Raw genomic sequence first — 26,443 nt, forward strand, 5'->3', positions numbered from 1 at the left:
AAAGATATTCCTTCTGCTTAGTACTATCATGATTTATAGGGAAAACATACTAACCAAGAGCAGGAACCAAAGTCTTCTGTTGTTGATAAGAGGCCATGATACTATTTGCAGTAGAATCGGGACCTAGAACCTAAGTAGAAAGTAGACTGTATCAGCAAAGATTATCTTATATTTCTGATGACCTCAATACCAAAGGCCAAATCTCTACTTGCCATTACCAGCCTATCATCTTCATTAGTATGGTATCAACACAGTACTTCTCTTTTCCTATATGACTTTAATTTGGTAGTTTCTTCAGTCTCAACTCAGACCTCTGAATCTCCTTTCTATCAGTACAAGGTAATGATAAGGGGCCGGGGGGGGGGGTGTGTGGAATCTACAATGACATATGCCTGTTCTGTTCCAAATGAGCAAGCCATACCCGAGAGGAGGGGGTACAGTACAAGAGGCTATAGAATACACAGTATCAAATTGTACTCAAAGATTTGTGGGAATTTTTATATAAAACAAATGTGCGCATATTGTGGAGTAGAATGAAAACTCTGCACACATGTTCAAGATAAAACAAGAGACTTCACAGGAATTCCATGCCAGCATGAGCCTCACTGGGCACACGCCAGGCCCTCTGCTTTGCTTTCCCCCAGCTCTGTGTGCAGCCCCTCGGTGGCATACCTTCAGCAGCAATGTCATGTGCTCAAAGCACTTCCACGTGACTCATGGCATCTGCACATATGCCATTATCATACTTATCATACCACTAAAGCAAAACTACAATTTTCCTGGTCATTTTCTCTAGAAGACTCAGAAGTTAATATGATCCGAATAGAAGAGGAGAGGGAAGGGCATGGGGAGGCATTATAAATTGTTCGCTTTGAATCCACTATAGTTTTGAAGATGATCACATTTCTTCTGGGAAATACGTATTACAGTGAATTCAAGTATTTGTGGGGGTATTGATTCTTAGCTGCTTTTATTTATTTATTTTTGGGGAAGATTAGCCCTAGGCTAACAACCAATGCCAATCCTCTTTTTTTTTTTTTTTTTTTTGCTGAGGAAGATTGGCCGTGGACTAACATCCATGCCCATCTTCCTCTACTTTATATGGGACGCTGCCGCAGCACGGCTTGACAAGAGGTGTGTCGGTGCACGCCTGGGGTTCCGAACCTGTGAACCCCAGGCAGCCGAAGGGGAGCACACACACTTAACCACGGCTCCTCTGGGCTGGCCCCTAGCTGCTTTTATTTTTAAGGTTTGTAAAATGCTTTTACATCTATCCTCTTATCTAACCTTCAAAACATTCCAGTGAAGTGTACCGGGGAAGTATCATCCCCATTTATAACTGAGGAAATCAAGGCCCGGTAAACGTATGTGTTTCTAATCAGTGAGCTGATTACTAACCTCCCTCTCAGCTCCAAACCCAGCATTTATACAAGGCTGGTGATGCTGGTGCTGGGAGCCTGAGGAAACATTCCATCTTCGTCAGCTGGCTCCGCCAAGAGCAGACACCAGAGGGAGAGAGCAAGGCTGGAGGAAGAAGAAGGAATTTGCTCCTTCATTTGCTTCCTTTCACTCAGCAGCTCTTCACCCAGGCAGCAGCTGTTCACTCCACTTTCTGTTTATTTCTATACACTCAGAACCAGCCTCATCATGCCCCCTTAGAAATATCAGCACCAGCTGGCTGGCACCCCCTTCTCAGAGGGTCAAGAACCAGCGCAGCAGGTCCCCACCTCCAAGCTTCTAAATTCTAATAAACCCAAACTCTTCCTTTTGTTCCCTCAGCCTTAGGGGTACAAGCCACTGCCTACAGTTACACCCTCAGTGTTCCTCCTGTGTTCCTCTTTGCCTTTTCAGTGCTCCAATACTTGCTTAACCAATTCTATATATTAAATTCTCTCTGATAAAATAAGAGCTTTGGGTTTTGTTTTCCTTAATGGACTGTGACTGATACACCAGCCTTTCTCAATCAAAATCAAAACACTAACAATAGAGCTGAGGGGTGAGAGACTGAGCAGAGGTATAAACAATAAATAGATGATAATACATTAGAATTCTTGATGAGGGCCGGCCCCGTGGCTTAGCAGTTAAGTGCACGCGCTCCGCTACTGGCGGCCCAGGTTCGGATCCCGGGCGTGCACCAACGCACTGCTTCTCCGGCCATGCTGAGGCCGCATCCCACATACAGCAACTAGAAGGATGTGCAACTATGATATACAACTATCTATTGGGGGGCTTTGGGGAGAAAAAGGGAAAAAAAGGAGGAGGATTGGCAATAGATGTTAGCTCAGAGCCGGTCTTCCTCAGCAAAAAGAGGAGGATTAGCACAAATGTTAGCTCAGGGCTGATCTTCCTCAAAAAAAAAAAAAAAAAATTCTTGAGAGACAAACAGCCTTCAACATAATTAGCAAACCTTGTCATAAAAACACAGAAGTGATAAATCAAATTTTCCAAAAAACAAAAGGAAAAGCAATTGTCTGCATTCCTTTAAAGAACTCTGATCCCATCCATAAGTCTGAACAGGGAGGTGAGAGGCCAGCTCTAGTTCTAGCTTCTCCTCCACAACTCAATGTCATAGAAGGCTGGGGGCAACCATCTGACTTTCCCATCTTCTCCATGACAGCTGCTTCATGTGGAAAGGAGAAATAAAAGCAAACTTAACCTAGGCCAGGGTGTACTAGTCCCTGTACTGTCAAATATAAAATACTCTTACAACTTAAACATAAGCCCAAGATAATTTAACTATGGCATATTATGTTTTAAGAACAGGAAATTCTTTTGCCTTGACTTTTAAGAGATTGTGTGAGTGTAATAACCTGTGAAAATGATGAAAAAATGCACATTCTGTCTCTGAGGAAAACTTACAGGTGTAGCTGAACTCTGCTGGTGGGTGACAGTCCAAATTTCTGGAAGTGACCTTTCCATCAGCTGCAGAGTATCTCCAAAGGCCCTCTGTAATTCCCTTCCTTGCTCATCAAACTCAAAGAGAAAGAGCACCTTTAAAATGTGGTATACTTCATCTAGAGAGAAGAAATTTAGAGAGCGGTAAGTTGTATCCCCAGCTCCACTGCTAGAATCGTAACATAGATATTTTTTGCTTGGGAAAGAAACTAACATCACACTACAGTTGCGATCTCTCACATTTTCTTCTTTCTTCCCAAATGCTGGAATAATTCAACATATCTACTACAAAAAGGAAAAAAAAAAAACAAAACACAGTGGGCCCCAAGCAGGAAGCAGTGTCTCCACAATCCTTCGTCCTGATTTCAGTGCTAATCTCGCACAGCTCTGGAAGGTGGATGCCAATGGAGGAAGGCCTCTAGGTTACTGGCTGGGAAGTACTGTTTCACGAATGTGCCCTGAAATGACGCTTCCTGCTGAAAGTTTTTGTCTTTCCTCAAGTTTGGAAAATTTTATCTTAATTATTTACTATCCCATGTCTGTCTGTGCTGTCCATTTACTACTTTTTTGTGGGCAAGAAGCATCAGTATTGAGAATATACCTTTCAGTTTTTCAGTGCCCTGTACCACTTCATTCAATGCCTCCAAAAGGGCCAGCTCCTCCAAGGGACTCCCTTCTTTGAGGCTGTGCTTCTTCCGCTCTGCTTTGCGACGATTCTTAGATGATCGTCTGTCAGAAATTAGAGATGTTTAAAAACAGGCTCTTCTTGTGCTGAACAGATTAAAATGAGTATAACTGTTGGCCACTAACTTTCTGGGAAACCAGAGAGTATACAGGTGGTATTTGTATTTGGGGGAAACAGGGACAAGGTGTTAAAGCAATACCTGAAATAAAACTGGGAGGCAAGTCTTACAGGCAGGAAGTAGTAAGGAAAACCCTAAAATGTAATGTCTGGCCTTGAAGTTTTGATTAATATACAGAGTAAAATGAGGTTATATCCGATAATAAGAGCTAGAACAATGAAGAGAAAAATAATCACCTTGAATTTTGTAATAAAAACCAAATAAATTTAAAGACAACAAAATAAAATTTAAATAAGGAGATACAGACATACCAGATAGGAAATTGAATATAATAAAACATTAATGAATCCCATGTTCTTTCCTGTCTCAGAGGTCTCTAATTACGCCATCTGTTTTGTCAGGGACTCTCTCACCTCAACTCTTAAAAGCCCAGTTCTAGTTGCCTTTCTTGTAGTTTCTGATCACCCCATACAACCTCACAGATCTCTACCCTGAATTCCTAAAGCAAACTCAGTTTAAAAATATAATCTTGCATTGTTTATGTTTTCCAAGCAAGACTATAAGCCCCTATCTCCTTAAAAGTTTTTGGTGACATTCACTACAACTAGCATGTGGATGTTCAGTAAATACTTCTGACCAATTGTTACACTGGGTAAAAGTGTGATGACTTGTTTATATTTATGACTGCTTCCAATCCCAATCCTAAACTGAAGAAGCCTGAAATCTTTTTTATGATATTTTCATTTTATTAGTGCCTACACATTATAGTCACTATTAAGTGATTATAATAAATGACTAAAATAAATAATATTTGTTAAATGAGTAAAATCAGATGTTATATAAATTGAGTACCCAGTGTAACTGCCTCGTGGGCACCTGGCAAACATACAGGCCACAAAGCTGCAGCAGAAAACATTTTAACGCTGAGTCTAATCTCTTAGATATGCTGGGAAAACCTTGCACAACTTCCACGTGGCCTTGAAGAATGTCCCCTCCCTCCCGCTGCCCTGTCCTGGTGGAAGACTGACCTATTTACTTGTACTTTCTCCATATACCCAAGGCATGATCAATGTGCTGCATAAACGTGATACATACGCTGATATCCTGGAGTTACTATGGGAATATTTGCCACTCATGTCACTGCCACTCATGACACTGCTAGTTTCGGAGAAGAGATCTGACTCTTGACCATGGGGCACCTCATCATCTAGAAAAGAAGAACCAGATGCAGAATGAAAACTCCCTGCTAATGTGGGATTACCTTCAGTGGGGTAAGGGGATTATAGTTAACCAGGGCATATCTAAGGATGGATGAAAATTATTACAAAGTTAATCTCAAAATGAAATGAGATAATATCAAATACAGTTTTATTACTGTAGACTAGTAGTTTACCAAACTTTTTTCTTTTGTTTCATTTTTTTAAAGCAAAGAAACTTTTGGAAACAAGGAGACTCATTTTGTAAAACGCAGTAGTCAGCTGCTTTGGTGGGGGCACTGGCGGAATGTCTGGCAGAGCTCTTCCCATTCATACTTTGTCCTGCCCCCAAGCCCTCCCCCAAAACCCACAAGCATAGACATATACACATACACACACAGCCCCTAAGGGGTTTCACAGAGGCCTCAGACGTCCCCCTGCACAGTAATCACACTGCAGGAGGCACAATAAGCGTCCCTGACGATGGTGGCCCCCCCACGCATCAATGTCTCCATGCAGACACTCACCCAGGTTCACCTGCTGCGCTTGCTCCTTGAGCTCTCGAACCACCAATAAACGTTTTTTATGACGACTGAATGTGGCTGCCTGAGAGTCCAGAAATGCCATGTAATTTTTCTGGGCTGAAGGTGCAGATGGAAAATAACTTGAGCATGATGTTTAAGTAAAGAGGAAAAACCAGAGGGGGGCAGTTAGGGAGTTGGAATTTAACAAAAAGAAACAGGTTAGTAGGTTTTCCAAGCAAGATTTTTTCCTTAATGAGAATTAACCTACATCGTTTTAGGAAAACAAACTAGAGATTGACATTCCAGATCTTAGAGTTCATCAACATCATCCTAGAATACTCTCTACTACTAAACTTATAGAATCATCTGAACAAAGACTTTGTATCTAACCCAAAAGAGGACATGCAAATAAAAGGAGTGCACAGGAGCTGTTAACAAAAATGGGAGAAAAGTCGCTGAAATGCTTCCTAAACATAGGTATTAAGTCTGTGCAGATCAACTGTCAGCAATTTTCTAGCTTCTCATTAGTAGAAAAAATCCAAGAGTGGGCTAGATGGATTGCAGGGCCAGGAAGGATGCTTTCAGTATCCAGTTAGGGGTACCTAAAGTGAATGATACAAAAAGAACCCTCCCACCGTTTTAATTAGGATAGGGATGAGGGGCAGGCAGGGTAAGAATGTGTATACATGTTAACTTCAGAAAGGTCAGACATTACTTACAAGGTAGACTGTGCTAAAAAAGGCAGAGCTTGCAATCAACCCTGCTCTCAAAGATTAAGTCCAACTGATGTCCTTCTTTTACACTTTGCTTTTAAGGGGTCACAGTGACCACTAGAGTACTCCAGAATTGATAACACTCAACTGTTCTCTAGCAACCATCAACTTATTTGCAAAGGTTCTTTTATAATTTTTTAAATTTTTATTTTGAAAAAATTTCAAACATATATAAAAGTTGCAAAAGTTCAATGTACATACATACACCCTTCACCTAGATTTAGCAATTGCTAACATTTTGCCGTATTTTTGGCTTCCTCTGTTTCTCTCTACACACACAAAAAAACGCACACACAAACACACACAAAATTACTTTTGTGGAGCCTTTTGAGTGTAAGTTGCAGATATGATCCTTTCCTCCTAAGTATTTCAGCATATCTCCCTTAAGAATAAGGATATTATCTAATATAACCACAATACAATTATTAAATGCAGGAAACTGACCATTGATACAATACTACTATCTAATATATAGTTCATATTCATTTACCAACTATTCTCAAATACAAAGATTCTTAATCCTATCTCATCACAGGTTTTTGTTTTGGTGAGGAAGATTGTCTCTGAGCTAACATCTGTGCCAATCCTCCTCCATTTTTTATGTAGGACGCCACCACAGCATGGCTTGATGAGCTGTGTGTAGGTCTGCACCCTAGATCCAAACCCACAAACCCTGGGCTGCCGAAGTAGAGCGTGCAAACTTAACGACTATGCCACAGGGCCGGGCCCTATCACAGGTTTTTAACATTCAAATATTTTATGTACTACTATTTAACAGTTTAGCATACTTAAAAACCCTGGTCAGAATTAAATATTACACCTAGTGGAGAATTTTGACTGACTCCACGATTGTAACACACGATTAAAGGATGTAATAACAATGGGAATACTCTCCCATCTCCTTCTCCTCATCTCTATACTTCCAAACAAGGAATTCTATCTAAAATGTAACCCTCACCTTCTAAAATGGAAGGCTTTACATTGGTTTCTATAATATCCAGTCTGTTGTATTTGTATACCTAAAAGGAAAAATACAAAAATTTTAGGCAGGAAAACTTAAGTCCTGGAGAGTTAAGATACTTGGAAAGAAATGGATCACATTCAGAGGTGACCAGGATATTTTCCAGAGGAGCAGACCTCCCATAAGGCAACCAATGAAAATTCAACTCATTTCAGTAAAAAACAGTAATATTTCACATTTAGAGAACCAACTAAGCCCAAACATCAACAATAAATCTTTTATTTTATCTATTTTTTTTAATAATTTTATTTATTTATTTATTTCCCCCCCAAAGCCCCAGTAGATAGTTGTATGTCATAGCTGCACATCCTTCTAGTTGCTGTATGTGGGACGTGGCCTCAGCATGGCCGGAGAAGCAGTGCCTTGGTGCGTGCCCAGGATCCGAACCCGGGCTGCCAGCAGCGGAGCGCACACACTTAACCGCTAAGCCATGGGGCTGGCCCCAAGAATAAATTTTTTAAATGGTTTAAAAAACATTGCTTATCCTTAGATAGGGAACCTGAGCTGTTTCTACTTAATTTCACTAGCCTCGGAAAACAAGGGGCTATGGCTGACCCTGTCTCCCTTGCACTCTCGCTCCGCTTAGCCCCTAACACTGGGAGGATTTTTTTTTTTTTGTGAGGAAGATCAGCCCTGACCTAACATCCATGTCAATCCTCCTTTTTTTTGCTGAGGAAGACTGGCTCTGAGCTAACATCTATTGCCAATCCTCCTCCTTTTTTTCCCCAAAGCCCCAGTAGATAGTTGTATGTCATAGTTGCACATCCTTCTAGTTGCTGTATGTGGGATGCGGCCTCAGCATGGCCAGAGAAGCGGTGCGTCAGTACGCGCCTGGGATCCGAACCCAGGCCACCAGTAGTGGAGTGCGCGCACTTAACTGCTAAGCCACAGGGCCGGCCCCGGGGAGGATTTTTAAAGTTCTCTTACCAGTCTCAGAGCTTCTTCCCAGGCAGCTCCTTCTAACAGCAAGAGCACAGCTTCTTCATAATCCTGACAAGGAAACATCAAGGACGAGAACGGGTTAATGGAGCAAGCGTGTCAGATGCCACCATAACAAACTGTAAAACTGCCTACAGAGCTGCCTCTATCTACCTTTCCAGCCTATCCCTCATAGTCCTGGTTCTCAGCATTGTGCCTGGCCTGGAGTACATGCTCAATAAATACTGATGCAAAAGACAAAGGGGGGGATGCAGATTCTAGAAATGATCAAGAAACACATGGTAAGTATCATCTCTCTGTATATCAGAGCATCAAAACCACCAGAGAGATGTTAAAAATCCCCATTTCCCCAGCTTCACCACCAAGTTTGATTCAGTAAGTTTAGGTGGGTTCCCAAACTAACAAGACCATACTTAGAAAAAATGGTACACTAGAATAGCAATCTTATAACTTTTCTTTTTGCTCTTTGAATGTTTATTTTTTCTCCAACTTTTTATTTCAAAAAACTTCAAACTTACAGAAAACTGAAAAATGCATTTAATAAACATGAGTGTAATAAACACCCACATACCCTACAGTCTTCAAATGTTTTGGATGCTTATACTCTTCCCAGTAAAAATTTTTGATCCGGTACCCCAATATCTAATTACCTAATATACTTATGAAGCATATAATACAAAAAATATTTTCAAAGATGAAATATAAAAGACAACTGGCTGGGTTTCCTCTAGTAGTCACCGTCATAAAAAGGGGAACGAGGGGTATACATCACATTAAAACAGATTTAAAAGGATATATGATCCCAAATTGGAATCTAATTTGGATCAATCTGCCTGTAAAAAATTTTGGAACCATTGAGGGAACTTGAATTTTTTAATTAATTAATTATTTTTGTGAGGAAGAGTAGCCCATCTTCCTCCACTTTGCATGTGGGTCACTACCACAGCATGGCTGACAAGTGGCGTAGGTCTGCACCCAGGATCCAAATCCGTGAACTCTGATCCAGTGAAGTAGAGCGGGCTGAACTTAACCACTGCGCCACCAGGCTGGCCCCTGGGAACTTGAATTTTAATTATTAGATAAATTAAAATGTGTTAACATGGAAAGATGAAGACCAGAATGAAACAACGCAAATTTACAAATAGCACAGCACAAACAACGTAATTTCATTTTGGTTAAAAATAAGTGTGTGTGTGTGTGTGTGTACAGAGAGAGAGAGAGAGAGTGTGTGTGTGTGTGCGCGCGCGTGTGTGTTGTGTACAGAGAGCGAGAGAGAGAGAATTCCAGAAAGAAATAGGAGGTGCTAATAACAGCAATCTCTGAGTGGTAGGAATGAGGTGTTTTCATTTTCTTGTATTTGCTTTCAGCATTTTAAACGAACTATAATATACATATACTACTTTAAATAAGTTATTTTTAATGAAAAAGAGTAAACAAAAATAAATATTTTCTTCCCAGACTCTAATGGATCATCTTGCATATGCCACACTAACAGGCCCATACCACAGGTCCATAGAAGGATGTTTGTTTGACTTGCAGAGAGAATGTGTATTTGTGTGTTTTATTAGAGGTAACATTCATATAACATACAATTAATCAGTTTAAAGTGTATAACTTGATGGTATTTACTGTCTTCACAATGTTGTATAACCACCAAATTTTTTTATCACCCCATAAAAACACTCCATACCCATTAAGTAATCCATCCTTATTTCCCACTCCCCTGATCCCCTGGTAACCTCTAATCTGCTTTCTGTCTCTCTGGATTTGCCTAGTCTGGATGTATCACGTAAAAGGAACCATACATTAGGTGACTGTGTCCGGTGTCTCTCACTTCGCATAATGTTTTCAAGATTCATCCAAGTTGCAGCACTTATCAGTTCCTTGTTCCTTTTCTCCTTATTTTTTTTTTATTTTTATTTATTTTTTTTGTGAGGAAGATTAGCTCTGAGCTAACATCCATTGCCAATCCTCCCCTTTTTTTTGCTGAGGAAGACTGGCCCTGGGCTAACATCTGTGCCCATCTTCCTCTACTTTGTATGGGACACCGCCACAGCATGGCTTGATTAGTGGTGCACAGGTCTGCACCCAGGATCCGAACCTGCGAACCCTGAGCCGCCAAAGCGGAGCGTGGGAACTTAACCGCTATGCTACCAGGCCGGCCCCCTTAATTTATTTTTTTGATTGTAGTAAAATATACATAACCTAAAATTTATCATTTTAACATCTTAGTGTACAATTCAGTGGCATTAAGTAAATACACACTATTGTGAAACCATCACCACCATCCATCTCCAGAATATTTTTCATCTTGCAAAACTGAAACTCTATACCCATTAAACAATAACTCTCCATATTCCCCTACCCCCAGCCTCTGGCGACCACCATTCTACTTTCTGTCTCTATAAATCTGATTACTCTCAGCACTGCATATAAGTAGAATCATACAATATTTGTCCTTTTATATTTGGCTTATTTCACTTAACACAATGTTTTCAAGGTTTATCCAAGTTACAGCATGTATCAGCTTTTTGTTCCTTTTCATGACTGAATATTTTTCAGTCATATATATTCAGTCAAAATATATTCAGTGTGTGTGTGTGTATTTATCACAATTTATTTATCCATTCATCTGTCACTGATGGACAGTTGGGTTGTTTCTACCTTTTGGGTATTATAAATAATGCTGCTGTAAACATTTGTGTACAAGTTTCTTTGTGGACATATGTTTCCACTACTCTTGAGTATATACTTAGGAGTGGAATTGCTGGGTCATATGGTAATTGTATGTTTAACTTTTTGAGGAACTGCCAAACTATTTTCCACAGCGGCTGCACCATTTTACATTCCTACCAGTAAGTACAAGGGTTCCTATTTCTCCACATCTTTGCCAACATTTATTTTTCATTTTTTTGATTGACTGTGACATAGTCACACAATGGAATACTATTCAACAAAATAAAAAGAACTAAACTGATACACACTACAATATGGATGAATCTCAAAAGCATTATACGACTTCTAGTTTCTAACCCAGCATTTAAGGAACTTGGAAGCTGTCACCCCATCCTAACAAGTAAAAAGCCGAACAAACTGAAAATCAACAACTCTTCTTAGATCCGTCAGGGTTCTGAAGTCACAGGGCAAACTGCTGCCCCCAAAACTAAAGAGACAGACAGGTGGATATGGAGAATTACAACCCACCAGAACAGAAATCCACTAGCAGAAATCTCCAATGGAATCAGTACTAGGCCAGGAAAAATCTAAATTGTAATGGAAAAATGCCTGGAGGCTCACTGTGAACAAGGCACTCTATGGGGGCCCAGGCTTAAGGAGTACCCCTCTCTCTTGTGAGTTTTTACCCCAAGGAGCTCTACCAGGTTCTCACATTGAGTATCAGAGGGAAATCTCCCCGTGCTTCCGGCAAGGGGAGGGGAGAAACAGCCATTTTAAAATACACCCAGAGTATGCTATTCTTAACAAGGCCTGCTCTCAAGAGAAACTATTTCGCCAGAGCCTAACCAAAGTGGGTTTTACCAGGGCTTAACCTATGTGGGGGAAGGGAAAGACCCAACTGCATCTCCCTCTAGTTTTCCTGTCCTACCTAAGGGGTGAAAAAACTGAGAAGCACTAGTGAAGTTTACAGTCCAGGCACCCGGACTCACTAGAAGTCTGAGACCTAATCACAGTACTACAGAACGCTTCTCCTCCCACCACACCTTAGCACTAAAGGCCTATGTATTCAATTTCCGTTTACCCAGTACATCACATCAGGCTTTCAACAAAAAATTACAAGGCACACAAAAAGGACAAAAAGTAGTTTGAAGAGTCAGAGCAAGCACCAGAACCAGACTCAGATATGGCAGGGATGATGGAATTATGAGGCCAGGAATTTAAAATAAAATAAGCATGATTAATATGCTACTGGCTCTAATGGAAAAAGTAGACAAAATGCAAGAACAGATGAGTGATGTAAGCAGAGAGATGCAAATTAAGAATCAAAAAGAAATGTTAGAAATCAAAAGCATTATGTGAGTGAAAGAAGCCAGACTAAAAAGACCACATACCAGATGGTTCCATTTATATGAAATTCTAGAAGAAGCAAAACTGTAATGACAGAAAGCAGATCAGTGGTCGACAGAGATGGGAGTAGAGGGAGAAGACTGACTGCAAGGGGAAATAGGGAACTTTTGGGGTATTAGAAATGTTCTGTGTCATGATTACAGTGGTGGTTACACAACTGTAAGAATTTGTCAAAACTCATCCAACTGTTAACTTAAAATTAGTAAATTTTATTGTATATAAATTACACCCTAATTTAATACATAAATTACAAATATATAAATATATATATGAATTAATCTTCATTTACAGAGAAAAAAAGGATGGTGGCATCTCATCCATTATAATTAACCATCTTAGGTGGTATATCTTTCTACTCCAACCTCTTTATTCATTATGTATATTTTATTCATTGATGTTTTCAGCCAATCACCCAATATATTTTCTTTCCTGGACCGAAGGATATCAAATTTTAGTTATCTTCTTTCACTCAGTCTTTTAACATAAAAGACACTAAAGCATTTTAAAAGCATAATTAGGTTATGCAAATATGCCCCCTAGTAACAAATGTGAAAAAACACTCTCTCTTCAAAGGCCAAAACCCTAGAAGGCAGTAATCCCTGGTGTCAACTGTGTATATATGTCCTATTAGTCTGTGGCCAGTGTCAGCGCATAGTTTTATTATTTTTAAAATAAATCCTATAATTCCACCAAAAGCTGGTATAGGGGCCAGCCCCGTGGCGTAGTGGTTAAGTGCTCGCGCTCTGCTGTTGGCGACCCGGGTTCGGATCGGATCCCGGGCGCAGACTGATGCACCACGTGTCAGGCCATGCTGTGGCGGCATCCCACATAAAGTGGAGGAAGACGGGCATGGATGTTAGCTCAGGGCTGATCTTCGTCACACACACACACACACACACACACACACACACACACACACAAAAGCTGGTATAGGTACTTATCTTTATAATCTGCTGGAAAATTGGAACCCATCAAGCTACCTAAGCTAAAAGAGACATTTCCAATAGAGAGAATGAGAGTAAAAGCCAAAAAATTGTCTAAAGGTCAATCACTTTGTTTTAGAATGGTCCCTTTTCATTGTTTCTACTTTGGCAAGTTAACATAAAAAGAACAACTACCTTGAGATTTACTTTAGCACTTTCTACCAAGGCCAAACCACTATTAGGTAGTATAGTAGAGCTCTTTGGTGTTCTACCCCACAGAACTTAAAATGACTTAGAGATATACTGAATTTAGATTTCCAAGTCAAGTCAGCAAGATGGAAGACTTGCAGGGCAAACACTATCTCTGGATTTCCTAATTACCCACAGTTCCTTTAATATCCATGATCCATAAGGTTCAACTAGGAAGTCCTTGGTTGTTGACTGGGGGTTTTAGAAAGGAGGAACTGAGTTTACCTGGGCGTACTGTTCCAAAACTGTGGCTGCGTCACTGTGCTTCCTCTGCTCAACTAGCTTTCCTGAAAAGATAATAACAAGCATTTGACCATAGTTGGCTTGCTAAGAACAGTATTACCAAAACTCAAGTTGAAACGGTTTTTGGTGGTACTATTTAAATCAAAATGGTCTCCTACAAATAGAAGATTGAGCTCTATAGAGCATACAATCAAATCAAACTGCTTAAAAACAGCATTTTCAAAACTGCTCCCTATGACTGTTCCATAGGATAATAAAAAGCAGTACCAAAAAACCATTCTCAGATCAAGTTAAGTGTGTGAGGCATGGGGTAAATCAAAATTAAACAGATAATTTTGCTGAAGGGTTTCATTAATACGTCTTGATTATGTATCAAACTATGTTGTTTGTGAACTTCCTTGAGGGAAAGAGGCTGGAATACCAGAGTCCTATCTTGAATGGCAATTACAATCTAAATTTAGCATGGGATGTGAAAATCATGCAGAGTCAAAATTAGCCACGAAAAATGCTTACAAAGGCATGCATATGGGAAACTGACCTAGCATCTCTCACTAAATCCGTTTTTTCCTGTACTTGGAAGAGACTGCTGTTTCTTTGGTTGACCACTAGATGGAGGTAGTTGGCCTATGTTCAGGGTCATGCCGTCTTTAGATCCTAGAATCACTCTCAGCCCAGATGAGATAATCACACAAGGAGAGGCGCACAGAACCCGACGCTGACTAACAGGCTGGCAGATTCATGCCTCCCATCTCATGCTAACTCCAGGGCATATAACATAACCACTGACAAAAACAACTGTAGTCACTTCCATTATTTAAATAGCTAACTTTTCTTTCTTTTGCTGGCTTGTGTAAACTGCTTAAGTTAAATGTGCTCATGAAGTGACCCCACCATGTAGCATTTCTCAAAATCTTTGACCGCTGCCTTCCCTATCTTTTTCTGCTAAACATCTGGAAGAGCTAGGTGTATTCCCTCATAAGGCATGGCAAAAAGCAAGCTAAGAGTTGTAAAGACTGTAAGAGAAGATCATAGATCCTAAGAAGAGAGCTAGAAGGTATAAACTACCAATATCATAAGTTTCTAAAGCAGAAGTAACAATGGAGACAGAATGAATAACTAAAAGGCCTAAAATAAGGAATTCTCAACACTTGTAAAAAGAATTCAGCTTGGAAATTGAGAGGGCTTTATAGAGGAGCCTACAGATCTAATAATCAGAAAATGCCAGAAAAAAAGTGATAATCTTACACATTTTCACAATCCCAAGGAAAAAAGAATAATACAAATAACTAAGGAAGGCATGTACATACATTTAACAGGACATAATTTGGGATATTTTCAGGACTGCTTTTTTTTTTTTCTTTTGGAGACCATAACAATATTCACAAGACTCTTGAACGGATAAGGTGAAAGTATACTAGTCAATCACTTACTTCAAGCACAGTTGAGAGGGCCAGAGCCTCTACTCATCTCTTCTCCCAGGCAGTCCTTAACCTCTCCTCTACTCTAAGAAATCAGAATCTGGTATAGCTTCACCCCCAGTCCAGGCAAACCCTAGACCTAAAACAGCTAAACTGCCTTTGCATTCAGAATGTTTATACATTTGGCCTCTTCTTTCACCTCATTTCTGAAAATTGCTATTGTGGTTTCCAACCATCTATTGTCTACACCTGAACGGCCCCACCCCAAAATTCATCTTTACCTTCTTAGAGGGCACGTGGCCACTCAGCTACACTGTACTGGGTGTGGCCATATGATGTAAGTTTCAGTGAATGAGATGCAGAAGTGATAGTGTAACTTCTAGTTCATTTCCAACTTAAAGGTAAGTATTCTCCCATGACTCTGGCTTCTCCCCCTTCCCAAGGAATGGAATACAGATATGGAGATAATCCATCTACAAAAAACTGCCTAAGAGATGGCAGAGACACACAGTGGAAGGACTTGTCAGTCCTAACATGAGAGAGAAATAAACCGCTGTCTTTATTATGCCATTGCGTTTTAGGATTCTTGTAGCAGTTTAACCTTTACTTAATAAACCATTCTAAATTAATTTTTACCAAGGAACATGAGACCATCTCAAGGTATGCTGTCTTACATTTATTTGCAAAATTGCCAAACAAAGAAACAAACAGAAACACTTTGGAAAGGTTCTCATTTTGGAGAAGCTAAATGGCTGTGTTTACCTGCCAGGGTTCTGCCGAGGCCAGCCAGCTGGTCTTGGGACAAGTGAAGCTGGGCTGCTGTGCAGAGAGCTTGCTGCCAGCTGCCACAAGCCAGAAAGGCACTGAGAGCTTTCTCGTGGGCACCACAGCGGGCAAACACAAGCCCCGCTGGCTCACAGAGGTGCTCCTGCATCAGGTGTTCCCCATGAGCAATGCTGATATCCTGTGACAAGAGGAGATGTAGGTTTGGTGAGGAAAGGTGACAATCATTTTTTAAATCTCCACTGTAGGCTGCCTGTCACTATACTTGAAACTCTCTTGAATTACTTAGGAAAATCCTGTGGTTGATCAGTGAATTGAATCATTCTTCCATTCAAAACTGTACTGAGGATGTGCCATTTATTCACTCAATGAATAATTACTGAATACTATTCAGGGCACTGGGAATAATATAGCAATGTAAAAAATAAAACCAAATAAGCAAAAACCAAACAACAACAAGAACCACCACCAAGTTCCTGCTTTGTGGTGACAGAGAACCGACTCATAAACACAATTATGGTCTATGACATAACGGCAGTTACGGTAAAGGGACAGAGAGCAACAGGAGTGCTATTTTAGAGGGCTGTAAGAAGAATACGTCACTTGAAGCGTTAGGGCAGAGTATTCAAGGCCAAGAGCACAGAAGCCACCATGGCCATCTGGCAGGAATGTGTGTGGAATACACTGGAAGGAATAACAAGAAGGCTGGTGTGACTGGAGCAGAGAGAACACGAGAGAGGGGAACAGAAAAAGAAAATGAGAGCAAAGAGGCAGCCATTGGCCAAGTTCTCTACTCCCCAGACTCAGTGTCAGGCAGGTACATAGAGAGGAATATAACACAGAGTCCCTGCCCTTAAGAACCCACAGCCTGGTGGGGGAGACCAATCAGTAAGTTAGCAGTTTGAGAAATGTCATCACCAAGGTTAGAACAAGGTGCTCTGGGAGCTCAGCGTTGGGCACCTCGCCCAGGAGTCGCTTTCTGGCAGAGGAGACCTGAGAGCTTTGAAGGACAAGTGAGGCTAAAGGAAGGGGAAGGCGGAGGGCTGGAGAGGCAGCTGATGCTAAAGGAGCAGGCAGGGAGCAGATCATAGAAACACGTGTGCAATTTGCAGACGAAATTGAAAATGGCGGTGACGATGGCACAGGTGAGCAGTAGCTAATGGCCCGGGCTCTTCGGCCACTTCAAAGCTCCAGGTCCTCAGGTACACTGTTTCCTTATTTGTAAGTTCTGCACAACGCCTATTAGGTTGTTATGAGAATCACAGATGTTTAGCTTATAAGCAAAGTATCTGGCATATAAGAAAAGCTAGAGAGATGTTTGTTTAAAGAAACAAACCAAATTATTCCTCTATCCTGAAATGTATGGGAAACATCTGCATTTTCAGGATGATCAGGCATGCGGCAGAGAGGCTGGGCTGGGGGTGGGATGGGAGCAGGAAACCACATGTAGAAGCTGCCATGGCATTCCCGATGGGAACAGGGACAACTTCCAGGTTGCTGGCCTGCACAAATGCTTCAGAAGAGGAACAGGTCAGGGCCATCCTCCCAGATAAGAAGTTCAAGATGAGGCTAATTAGTTTGAAGATAAACCTGGAAACCAAGGATGGTGCTATGGACTCAGAATCCTCACCCCTTTCCAACTAACACAAAAAGCAAAACCAGGAGAGCCTCATGTCACACACCACACACCTTGTACTGCTGTGAGTCTGCTGGATATAACTTCAGAGCTTCGTTATACAAGTTTTTATCTTTTATTAAGTTTAAGCATTCTGGGAAGTACTCGGGTCCTGCAAGAGTAAGATTCATACACATGCAAGCTTAAGACTTTGGAAACAATGTATTTCACTTATACCAATGGTCCCTAAACAAAATCAACAAGGGACCTTTTTAAGACCTGCATAATCAGAGTATCTAGAAAACAGAATCCAGGAATTTGAATTTTAATGAGCACCACTGTAGATTCTGAGCTATAAGAAGCACTGACTAGGATCAGAGTTCTACTTAAAAGGAATTTTTACATTATCCCTGATAAATGACCATCCAGCCCAATGTTTCCTCAACCTCCTTAATAAGAGTTACCTGGGGAGCTTATTAAACATACATACACCTGAGTCCTATCCCAGCCCAGCTCAATCATACTCTCCGAAGAAGCCAGAAACGGAATGCTGAGGAAGCTCCCCAGGTGGCTCCCCCGTGTGCCCGTCTCAGCCTCAGGAAAGGGGCTGCGGCCAGAGGCTGCAGCTCGGGTCAGCGACGGGGCGAAGCAGAACAACTGGCCCCATGCCTGTTCTACTCCATCTTGCAGGGCACCGCCGGGGGGGCATCGCCACTCACCCCAGACAAGCTGGGTTTCCCTCAGGTGTTTGCAAACACCATAAGAAGAGGGAATTATCAATCAATTTTGATTTTGAGACACTGAAGTGAATTTAGGAGGTGGTCATTCTTAACCCAAAAGGATCTGTTCTATTTTCTTAGCTATGGAGCTCCTCCAGTTCATTAAGACTGTCTTTTACCCTCAGCCTTTCAGTACATATGATAAAATAAGGGGCACATAAGTAATTGTTAAAGTTTTCATGAGTGGAAATTGAAATGAGTCTATGTCGAAAATAACATTTTATTTTAATTTATACCCTGCCTAGTTTCAAAGAAAATTTGAAGCAGAAATAAACATACTAATCCTCACACTTACCACATTTGCTGAGGTGGCCAATGGCCTTTTCATACCGTTTCAAGTATTTGTCTATGGTGAACCGCTGATAATTAATTTCCATTTTCTTAAGCGTATTAAGAAATGGAAGATATTCTTTGGGATCCTAAAAAAAAAAAAAAAATAGAACTTTATTGCTTGTGATGTTTACTTATAAAAATAAATATACAATAATATAGCACTAAACCCAAAGCTACATGATTTTTAAAACACGTACTATATTAATTATAATTATAATATATAAAATCAAACGACATAAAATAAGTTTTGGCAAAAATGCTTTACCATATGGGCATTATTAGTTTTCATTCAGAATAATCAGGGCTAACTCTTACCTAAGTCTCACAATAGTCCCTTATTTCATAGCTAATAAGGAAAACAAGGTTCCAGTCTAGAAGATATGCAACAAATGCATCCAAGTTTCTCCTAAAAGGGCAAGACACTGTGCTTGGAACTGTTTTCACGGCATTTCATGCCCTCCATTTGCAAAGACCAAGTGTTAAAACAAAGGTAAAATTATACTGAGTTGGACACAAAACTCTGAGGCCCTGACAACCAAGTTTTTATTGCCACTGATCATCTCTAGCTCTGTGCCATGCCCTGTAATAAAATTTTCTTCCTAAAGAAGAAATGCTTCCTATTCTTACCGCAATTTCACTGGGCAGGATGAATACATGTAAGAACAAAACTGAAAAAAATCAAGAGAGTAAATAATTAAATGTTCACCCACGTGATGTAGGGGATAACTACAGGCCCAAACTTTCAATCAGTAAACACCTAGTAACAATTCGTTATGTACAGAGAATGCAACATAACCCTTATCCTCAGGAAACTTACAATCTAGTAGAGGACATAGACTGGTATGCATGAGTAGGCACTGGGTGCAATGGAAGCACATATGAGGGCCACCTCATCCAGTCCCTGGGTGGTGGACAAGGAGGCAAGAATGGCCTACTGCGAAGATGTCACCTTGGCGTCCTTCAACCTAGATGAGTGAGAATCAGCCAGGGGAATGGGGAGGGCGAGAGTGGTAGAAGCCCATAAGCCCATGGGAGACGGAAGTAATGCTAATTGCAAAGACATGGGGTGGCTGGGGGGACAAAAGCACTGCTTTTCCTCCACTGCAGAGAAAAAGAGACAACATCAAGAGAGGAGAACAGAGGGATACACAAAGACCAGATCACGGAAGGGTCTTCAAGCATTATGGCTTCTCAACTTTATCCTAGGGGCAATGGGGAGCCCATGAAGGATTTTAAGCAGACGAATGAAGCATCAAACTTTCCTTTTGGGGAAGATCACTCTGGCAAGAGCAAAGAAAGGAATGATAGGGGATGAAAGTGAGGCTGCAAAAAAAAAGATAAAAAACATATAGACTAGTGGTGCTCACACTTTTTGATTGTAGCACGCTGAAGTGGGACAAGAGACCCCAAACCTTTCTATTCTCTGTGTTCCCACTTTCCACTGGAAAAAAAGAGCTACGTGATAAAGAACTGGACTGGAATATGAGTCGTTATATTTCCTTTATAAGAAGAGCATTTGTTCACACATACGCATATAATCTTAAAAATAGCCAAGTGATTTTATTTTACTTGCTCAACCTAGCAATCAAACACTTTGATAAGCCTAGAACTATGATAGAGAATGAGGTTTAGAAGACTCTGGAGACTCACAGATCTGCCTCCAGGCCTGAACCCACAGCATTAACCTCAGCCAAATACTGTACGGTCAGGAGCAGGGTTTCATACTATTACGATCACATACACAAGAACCAAAAGGATGTAACTCCACATACCTTCTGTGACTTCTCAGCTACCATGAGGACTAAATCAAAGTCATAGGTCCCAAGGGAATGATCATATAATTCATTAACATCTACCAGAAGCAGCAAATACTTCAGGGCCTCTTCAGCACTCACAGCATCAGGAACAGGTGGAGCATTTCCTGTCAGTGGGTAAGAAAAAAGCGAACAAAACCATTTGGGCAACAAACCCGCACACCTAGCAACATAACCAAAAAGACAAAGCAATAAATTTTCCTGATGGAACTGGACACCAGATGAATATACACTTTTGACTCTTTTACAGGGAAGCACTCAAAAAAACTGACACAGGTCTTAAAATGGAGACCAAAAGGCCACATGTTAAATCTGTGATGAGGCACTGGTCCTGTCAGTGCGATCTCCAGAAGACCAGAAGACCAGACATCAGTTGAGGCCCCATTAAACACTCTCTCTTTCAATGGGACTCTACCTTGAAGCTCGTGTACCTTCTGCAGCACAATTTCCAGTTCTGGGGTTGTTTTCTTCACATGAGAGGTGAGTATTGAGAGGCAGTACCTGAGAGAGTAAGTGAAGAACACCAGAATGAGAAGGACGCATAAGCTGAGTAAGGACAACTATACACTTCTGTTATTCAAAAGACACCAGCTACCGACAGCGCACATACTTGTGAGGATTTATGTTCTCCATGGCTGCTCTCATAGCGTCACAGACAAGGTCTACTTTCTTCCCGTCAGGATCCCTGGACAGCTGGACAGTGCCGGTAACTGGTGGAGGGTACATGGTCTCTGTGACATCTTCTTCCCTAAGAACAAGTGTGTACTAAAAGGTCACTAACCAAACACATGTCCCAGCTATCAAACTACTAACATATCCCCAGGAGTGTTGACAAGATAATAAATAAAAATGGCTTTTGGAAAACAGTTTAATTATAAAAATATTCACATAAGGTGAAAAATGGAGAAACTCATTGAGAAGTAAAACATGTCCACAAGACTGTACGGTAATGTTTATAGATGTTTTATTAATATAGCCCCAACTGGACACAGTCCAGGTGTCCATCCACAGGGGAATGAACCGTAGTATATTTACACTATGGCATACTACTAAGCAATAAAAAGAAATAAACTAGTGATACATGCATAAACACGGATGACTCTCAAGATAATATACTGAATGAAAGAAGCTTTATTGACACAGAAGAGTAAATACTGTATGGTTCCATTTATATAAATTTCTTAAACAGGCAAAACTGATCTATGATGAAAAACTCAAAAAAGTGGTTGCCCAGGGGTTGGGGACAGAGACTGACTGAGAAGGAATTTGGAGGAACTTGCTGAGATCAAGGAAATGTTCTCTATCTTGATAGGGGTTCAGGGTACATGGAAGTATACATCCGTCAAAACGCACTGAGTGGTACACTTACCATCTGTGCATTTCACTAAAGATAAGTTTGACCTGCAGGGGGACCCCATACACAAAGAATACACTCTAGTTAATGCCATGCAAGGTTAAGTATTAACAGGTAAGGTGGACTGATGTCTACAATTACCCTGAAATTTTGTCCAAAAAAAAAAGATGAATGATGAATGGAGAGATGGCAGATAGTGATAAAGCAAATACAGGAAAATATGAACAGCAGAATCTAGGTGGTGGTACAGGATGCTCACTGAACAATTCTCTCAGCTTCTCTATACGTTTAAAATTTTTCATTAAAATATTAGAAAAAAGTCATCACAGAAAAAGACACCATTTGATTTCAATTTCATAAGAACAATAGTTTTATATGTATACCTAAAAATAAAGTCAAATAATAATTCTGAATAACATGTTTTAAAGTCTCAGTTTTAAATAGGCTGTTTTAAAAGAAAGGAAAGGAGCAAAAATCCAGTACATGTCGCATCTAAGAGCTTTAGTGATTAAAAAAAAAATACCGAACAGTAAGTACCTCTCCTCTAGCTCTTTGTCTATTTGATTTCTTTAACTAGAAGAGAGAAAAATATGGATATGATACTCATGAGTTATTTAAAATACTTACTTTAATTCTGTGAAAAACAAATTAATGTGATTTACAGAATCGATCTGTCTTACAAAGGTTTCCACATTTTCAAGAAACACCTAACCAAAAAAAAAAGAAGACAAAACATTTTAGTTCAGATCATATTAGTTCAAGTCTAAAGTAAGACATGGTAAATAGCAGATTTAGAATGTTACCTTAGGGTTATGATCATGAATCAGATTGAGATTAATTCTCAGTTTTCTCATGCATTCAAATGCTTCTTTAAACATAAGTCTGTGAAAAGACAGAAAATGAAGAGAAAGGGCATTTCACAAAAACTAAGCTCCCTGGACCCTGCACATTTCCATTATGATATAAACCAGTTAGATTACAGCCCAAATGCCAAATAACTACTACTGGACTTCCACTCTGAAATCACAGAATGAAGAATATCAGGTACCAGGTTCATTAACCTTCTTAACAGGCGTGATTTAGTCATCATGGCAGGCTGAGGACTACATCCCCATATACAATGATTTTCCCCAGAAAATCATCATGGAACTTAGGTCTACTTCCTTTTTTAACAAAATGTTAACAAAGATCTTTCTAATACAAAGTTTCCCCCAAATAGATTCAGACAACAGATTGTTTCCTTCACAATACTGCCTCAGGCATTTTTGGGTCATAAGCCTTTCCCTAAATCTGCTAAAAGCCTTGGGCCTTCTACCCGAATAAATACACATAGACAGAGGTCAGTGCACAGTTTCCCTGGGTTCACAGGCCATCGAAAGCCCATATGGATCCCCTCAGGCTAGGAAGCCCTGAGTTATATGATGAGCTTCAGGATTCTTTCTGCTAAGAATGTCTATTACACCATATGGTATTAAAATCAAAGTACGAAAAAAAAGGAAACCTCTGAGAATCTAATTGAATACAACTGTAACGATGGTTTTTCAGACTTCTAAGTTTTAAAAATTTTAATGGAATACTTATTGTCTTCACATACAAGTTATAACAACAAGCTAACTAGTCATATACATAATACTTACTTGTCCAACCACTTCCGAATCTGAGCTAAAACCAGGGCTCGATGATGAACAACTTCTAAGTTTCCCCTTGGCATCTTAAAATAAATTAAATCAATAACCTCTTTAATTAAATAGAAAAAACTTAATTACTCAGGATATATAACTTTACCTAACTCTTCAGAGAGAACTACCACAACACTGCAAAATGAGCACACTTTTAGCAGAATCCAGATGTGCTCAATATTTATTTTGACTTTCAAGAGAAGCTTTCCTTTTAGCCTTACTGGGCAGAGCCCGTATTAACACACTTTGTATAAAGCTAACAGAGAACTTGGCAAGGAAAGGCTTATAATAAATTATTACAAATGATAAGAGCCTAAAATACAATCTGCAATAATTCTGTTTGGCATTGACTACCTAATGACAATCAGAAATGCAGCCTGAAAAATCGGCTTACCTGTAATATAAGCTTTGTGTCCTGGGGCACAACAGTGACAATGCGTGAACCTCTCTCCACCTTCCGCAGACATTCCCCGTTAGACACGTGGCTGCTGCTCAGACCTGCCTGTAATGCTAAAGACACCACTAGCTAAGCCTCAAGAATCACTGTAATGACAAACCACTCTCCATTAACAGCAGGTGAAACTGCACGTTACCCGAAACAGAAGAAAGCAATTAACAACCAGGCCTCTTTGCTCTCCCACTCAACCTCCAGACCATTAGCCCTTCTGATAAACAACCTCATCCCTGGATCTTGCCCTCTCTCATAGAGCCCTTGTGCATATTCACATATACAACTTCTCAACTGACTTGGAAAACACAGGGAGGATTGTGCAGCTTCTCTGCTTCTCAGCATTATCAGTACACTATGATCATACCATTGCAAGATGCCCTGTTCTCAAGTTAGAAGCAAAGAAAATAAGAGGGCTTTTTAAATAAAAAAAATAAGGAAAACACAGAAACACACACACACAGGGAGAGAGAGAACATGAAACAGAAGAAAAAATGGAGCCAATTTCCTACAAACCACAAGATGGAGTCCTTCAGATGTACAACGGAGGGGGGCACGGTGAGAAAAGGAAGATTACAAGAAGTCAGAGCATACTGCCAGCTTGTATCTACATGGTAACTCAAAGTAAAATACTAGTTATATAATAAAACTTTATGAAAAATTTTTAACTTGAGGATGTGCTGCTTACTGAAAGACCTCCTTCGCTTTGCTAACTGGTGTAGACAATTTAACTGAGATATTATGTTGAGATCAGGGGCTAAATAAACAAACTCTAAAAGTTTTCTCCAGTCTAGGACTCCATGATAAAAAGCCAAAGTTAAGAGACAAATTTAAAAGTCATCAAGACTTCGAAGGACAAAAGATATTACAAGAAGGACTACTTTCTATTCTAAAACTTACTTTTAGTGAAAACTTACTTTTACGTGAAGCATCTCTCAGGCAAAAACACTGGCAGGTATGTGAATGGGTCGTCAATAATAAAAAGTCATCATATACTGCAAATGATGTGACATTTGAAGCAACCTACAAGGCAAGGAAGGCAAGGGGGAAAATTAGCTTTATTACTTGGAGCCAACAGTGAAAAAGATCCAGCACCAAACCAAGCCTTGATACCTCAGTGTCACTGATGAAAAAGCGACACCTGTCAGTCAGACCAAGGACACACTCCTGCAAAGAAATAAAACTGAAATTACAAACAATTCTAACCAAACTAGTTAAACCTAACTTTTCTATTACATAGTTCTATTGCCCTGTGATTTCACACTGAAGTCCTTGTAATCAGGACTGAATATAGATACCTAGGATGTGGCCGGTCCAGCGCAAAATGGAGCATGACACCATCCAATCCATCAGCAAGCCCTGTCATTTCTATATATCACCTTTCTGCCACTAACTGCCTCCACTCCAACAGTCACTTCCCCTGTCGTCCCTTTCCAACCTACTCTCCACTGGGCAGCCAGGATAACCTTTCAAACCATGAAGCAGATGACATTACTCCCTGATTAAAATCATCAATAACTTTCCAATCTTTGTTAAATAAACAAATCCACACTCCTTCCTATGGCCTATCACTAAGGTCCAGCCACATTGCTTCCTTTCGGTTTCTTGAATAAGCTGAGCTCTTTCCAAGCTCAAGGTGTGTACAGTTCTTCCTCCCTGGAATACTCTTTCTCAGGGACAGAGCTTTCTTTTTCTTCACATCTCAGCACATACACCATCACCTCATAGAGGCTTTTCCCAACCACCAAAAGTAGGTCTCCCCATCCTCATAGCTACCATCCACTAATTACCTCCAAACACCCATCTCTACCATCACACCCTTTTCATGTCCTTCGTTCTCCTCTCAGAGGGGATAACCATACCTATAGTGATAGACTACAAATTCCAGAAGAACAGGGATTAGTCAGCTATTTTGTTTTGTAACCACTGTATCCTACCACCCACCACAATTACAGGCATTCTAATATTTGATGAATGACAACTTACTGAATACTATTTTTGAGATTACATTTCTGCTGTCCCCAAACAATACTTAATAAAACTAACTTGGAATGTTTTGTACAACTGGGGATAAAAGTCAGTCAATTGTATTTTTCTATTTTTGAATTTATACCCCCAAGGAAAGGAATCAACTAATTACTACATGCCAGGCAATCTCGTAATCCCATTTCACAGATAAAGAAGCTGAAGCTCAGGAAAGTGGATAACTTCTCATTGTTGCCTTCAGATTTAGTGGAGACCCGGGTCTACCCCCAAAGTCCACTCTTTCTATCTAATGCTATCAGTTCCTAGGTCACTGCTCTAACGGTAAATTTTTCTGCCCTGTGTTCACCTACCTCTCCTCCAATCATAGCCAATTCAGTCTGTGTGCATGGATAAGGAAATCGAACAGGAAATCCACCAGGGTTCTTCCATGGTTCAACAACCAGAGAGGGTGATTCTGCAGGATTGGCAGATGAGGTTTACAAAGAGCTGACTTGCTTTTTGTAAACAACTGTCACATCAATACTTGCTAAAACACTTAACGTGCAATCTGGATCACTTACCAAATGTATTTTGGAAACTTATTAG

At 40.3% G+C, this 26,443-nt stretch overlaps 1 protein-coding gene across 1 annotated transcript in view; it reads right to left on the minus strand.

Annotated features, from left to right (window-relative positions):
* The window catches only part of ELP1 (elongator acetyltransferase complex subunit 1), a 55,667-nt gene that overhangs the window by 3,779 nt on the left and 25,445 nt on the right, over window positions 1–26,443 (minus strand). The window contains exons 16-36 of the mRNA XM_058523727.1: window positions 26,209–26,312; window positions 24,986–25,039; window positions 24,790–24,895; window positions 23,819–23,934; window positions 23,383–23,456; window positions 22,549–22,627; window positions 22,373–22,452; window positions 21,002–21,139; window positions 20,807–20,892; window positions 20,350–20,498; window positions 18,540–18,663; window positions 17,540–17,637; window positions 15,830–16,031; window positions 13,632–13,693; window positions 8,140–8,202; window positions 7,150–7,210; window positions 5,422–5,535; window positions 4,794–4,905; window positions 3,497–3,624; window positions 2,860–3,014; window positions 55–130 (exon numbers count right to left, since the gene is read on the minus strand). Coding sequence (XP_058379710.1) covers window positions 55–130; window positions 2,860–3,014; window positions 3,497–3,624; window positions 4,794–4,905; window positions 5,422–5,535; window positions 7,150–7,210; window positions 8,140–8,202; window positions 13,632–13,693; window positions 15,830–16,031; window positions 17,540–17,637; window positions 18,540–18,663; window positions 20,350–20,498; window positions 20,807–20,892; window positions 21,002–21,139; window positions 22,373–22,452; window positions 22,549–22,627; window positions 23,383–23,456; window positions 23,819–23,934; window positions 24,790–24,895; window positions 24,986–25,039; window positions 26,209–26,312 — 2,181 coding nt within the window. The remainder of the gene's footprint in view (window positions 1–54; window positions 131–2,859; window positions 3,015–3,496; window positions 3,625–4,793; window positions 4,906–5,421; window positions 5,536–7,149; window positions 7,211–8,139; window positions 8,203–13,631; window positions 13,694–15,829; window positions 16,032–17,539; window positions 17,638–18,539; window positions 18,664–20,349; window positions 20,499–20,806; window positions 20,893–21,001; window positions 21,140–22,372; window positions 22,453–22,548; window positions 22,628–23,382; window positions 23,457–23,818; window positions 23,935–24,789; window positions 24,896–24,985; window positions 25,040–26,208; window positions 26,313–26,443) is intronic.

This window comes from Diceros bicornis, chromosome 28 (assembly GCF_020826845.1).
Source record: "Diceros bicornis minor isolate mBicDic1 chromosome 28, mDicBic1.mat.cur, whole genome shotgun sequence".
Lineage (NCBI taxonomy): Eukaryota > Metazoa > Chordata > Mammalia > Perissodactyla > Rhinocerotidae > Diceros > Diceros bicornis.